This window comes from Gallinula chloropus, assembly GCF_964237585.1.
Source record: "Gallinula chloropus genome assembly, chromosome: 26".
Classification (NCBI taxonomy): Eukaryota; Metazoa; Chordata; class Aves; order Gruiformes; family Rallidae; genus Gallinula; species Gallinula chloropus.
Genome location: NC_140111.1, coordinates 5,195,493 through 5,197,502, shown reverse-complemented (window position 1 = coordinate 5,197,502; position 2,010 = coordinate 5,195,493). Strand labels below are relative to the sequence as shown.

Here is a 2,010-nt window from a genome sequence, read left to right as displayed (position 1 = left end):
TGGAGCTCTGTGACCCTTGGGGTCCCTCCCAGCCCAGCCTTTAGCCCGAGAGCGGGATCTCTTCGGGACTCTGCCGCTGCTCGGGCTCCGTGTCCGCCGCGGGCTCATGCCGGTCGCTGCTCCCTTTGCCTTAACCGGAGGCGGGGCGGGACGTGCGCTCCTCCCCGTGCGGGTTTAGGGCCGGTTCCGGGGCGCGGAGCCGATCCCCGCCCCGCTGGCCCCTGTCCCGCCCCGGGGCCGTTGGCGGGGCGGGGCCGGGCCCCGCGGGCCCCTCCTCCTGCTCAGGGGCGGGGCTTCGGCTCCCTCGCCAATGGGAACCCGCCGGGGCCCCGCCTGTCTCCCGCCTCTCCGGGGAGCGGCCGGCAGCGGAGCGGAGGATGAGCAAAGGCCGGGACGGGCCCGCGGCGGGCGGTGAGTGGGCGCCGGGCGGCCCCCCCCGGAGCCCCGCGGTGCCGGGCGGCCCTGACCGTGACCTGGTCCCGCAGGAGCCGCCGCCGTGCTGCTGCAGTACCTGCGGGAGCAGAACCGGCCCTACAGCGCCCAGGACGCCTTCGGGAACCTGCAGCGGGAGCACGGGCTGGGCAAGGCGGTGAGCGGGGCTGGGCCGTGCCGGGGGGCTGGAGCGGGGAGGGGAGGGGGGGGCTGGAGCGGGGAGGGGAGGGGGGGGCTGGAGCGGGGAGCGCCGGTTCGGGCTGGGGCTGGGGGGGCCGGGGCGGGCTGGGGGACCGGGCCGGGGTGGGGGGCGCTGGACCGAGCCGGGTCGGGTCGGGGAGCGCCGGTTCGGGCTGGGGCGGGGACCCGGGCCGGGGTGGGGGGTGCTGGGCCGGGACAGGAGGCCGGGCCGGGTGGGGGGGGCCGGGCTGGGGCTGGGGTACCGGGCCGGGGTGGGGGGTGCTGGGCTGGGCCTGGGGGCCGGGTCGGGTTGGGGGGCGCCGGTTCGGGCTGGGGCGGGAGGTGGCTGGGCCGGGGTGGGGGGTGCTGGGCTGGGCCTGGGGGCCGGGTCGGGGCTGGGAGCGCCGGTTCGGGCTGGGGCGGGGACCCGGGGCGGGCCGGGGGCCGCTGGGCCGGGCCAGGGGGCTGCTGGGCCGGGCCAGGGGGCTGGGTTGGGGCGGGGGGCGCTGAGCCGGGCCGGGGAGGGGCGGTGAGCGCCGGGTCGGGCCGGGACGGGGGGCCGGGGTGGAGCGGGGAGCGCTGAGCCAGGCCGGGGGGGCCAGGCCGGGCCGGGGGACCGGGCCGGGCCGGACTGGGGCGAGGGGCCGGCCCGGTGAGGGTGGCGGCGGCTCGGGGCCCGGCTCACGCCGCTCGGCCCGCAGGCCGTGGTGAAGGCGCTGGAGCAGCTGGCGCAGCAGGGCCGCGTCCGCGAGAAGACCTACGGGAAGCAGAAGATCTACTTCGCCGCCCAGGTCAGGCCCAGCCCCGGCTGCCGCACCCCCTCCCTTTCCCCCCCTCCACACCCGCCCCTGAGCCTCCCCCCCGCCGCAGGAGCAGCTCCCGGCCGCCAGCGAGGCGGAGCTCCGCAGCCTGGATGAGGAGATCGCCGCTCTCTCCGCCAAGGTGCAGGCGCTGCAGCAGAGCTGCCGGCAGATGGAGGCGGGTGAGAGCTGCCCTGCCCTGCCCGGCAGGGCCCCCGCAGCACCGGGAGCCCTGTGGGTACGGGGCTAGAGGGTGAGCCGTGTCTCCCATCCAGAGCTGAAGGACCTGAACAGCTCCATGACAAACCCTGAGATGGCCAGAGAGATCGAGGAGCTGAGGACAGGCTGCGCGAGTTACCTGGAGAAACTGGAGAGGATCAAGTCAGCGACGAACCATGTGACTCCAGAAGAAAAGGAGAAGGTAAAGAGGTGCCTGGCTGCACCAGCAGCAGAGCCCAGGCAGGGCTGGGACAACCATTCAGGGGGTAACATGAGGCCAGAACCATTGAGGATGTCCAGGTGAACAGTGATGTCAAGTGCTGCATCCTAATTGGGGTGAGGAGGCATCTTCATAGCTTCACAGCCTGGATGGCTGGAA

At 75.9% G+C, this 2,010-nt stretch overlaps 1 protein-coding gene across 1 annotated transcript; it reads left to right on the top strand.

Annotated features, from left to right (window-relative positions):
- Positions 1-377: 377 nt before the first annotated feature.
- Positions 378-1,935, top strand: PSMC3IP (PSMC3 interacting protein; the record flags this gene model as incomplete). Its single annotated transcript, XM_084275421.1, has 5 exons — positions 378-411; positions 486-589; positions 1,314-1,403; positions 1,483-1,594; positions 1,688-1,935. The coding sequence occupies 5 exons, from the start codon at positions 378-380 to the stop codon at positions 1,933-1,935; spliced, it is 588 nt and encodes a 195-aa protein (XP_084131547.1).
- Between the last annotated feature and the right edge of the window lie 75 nt (positions 1,936-2,010).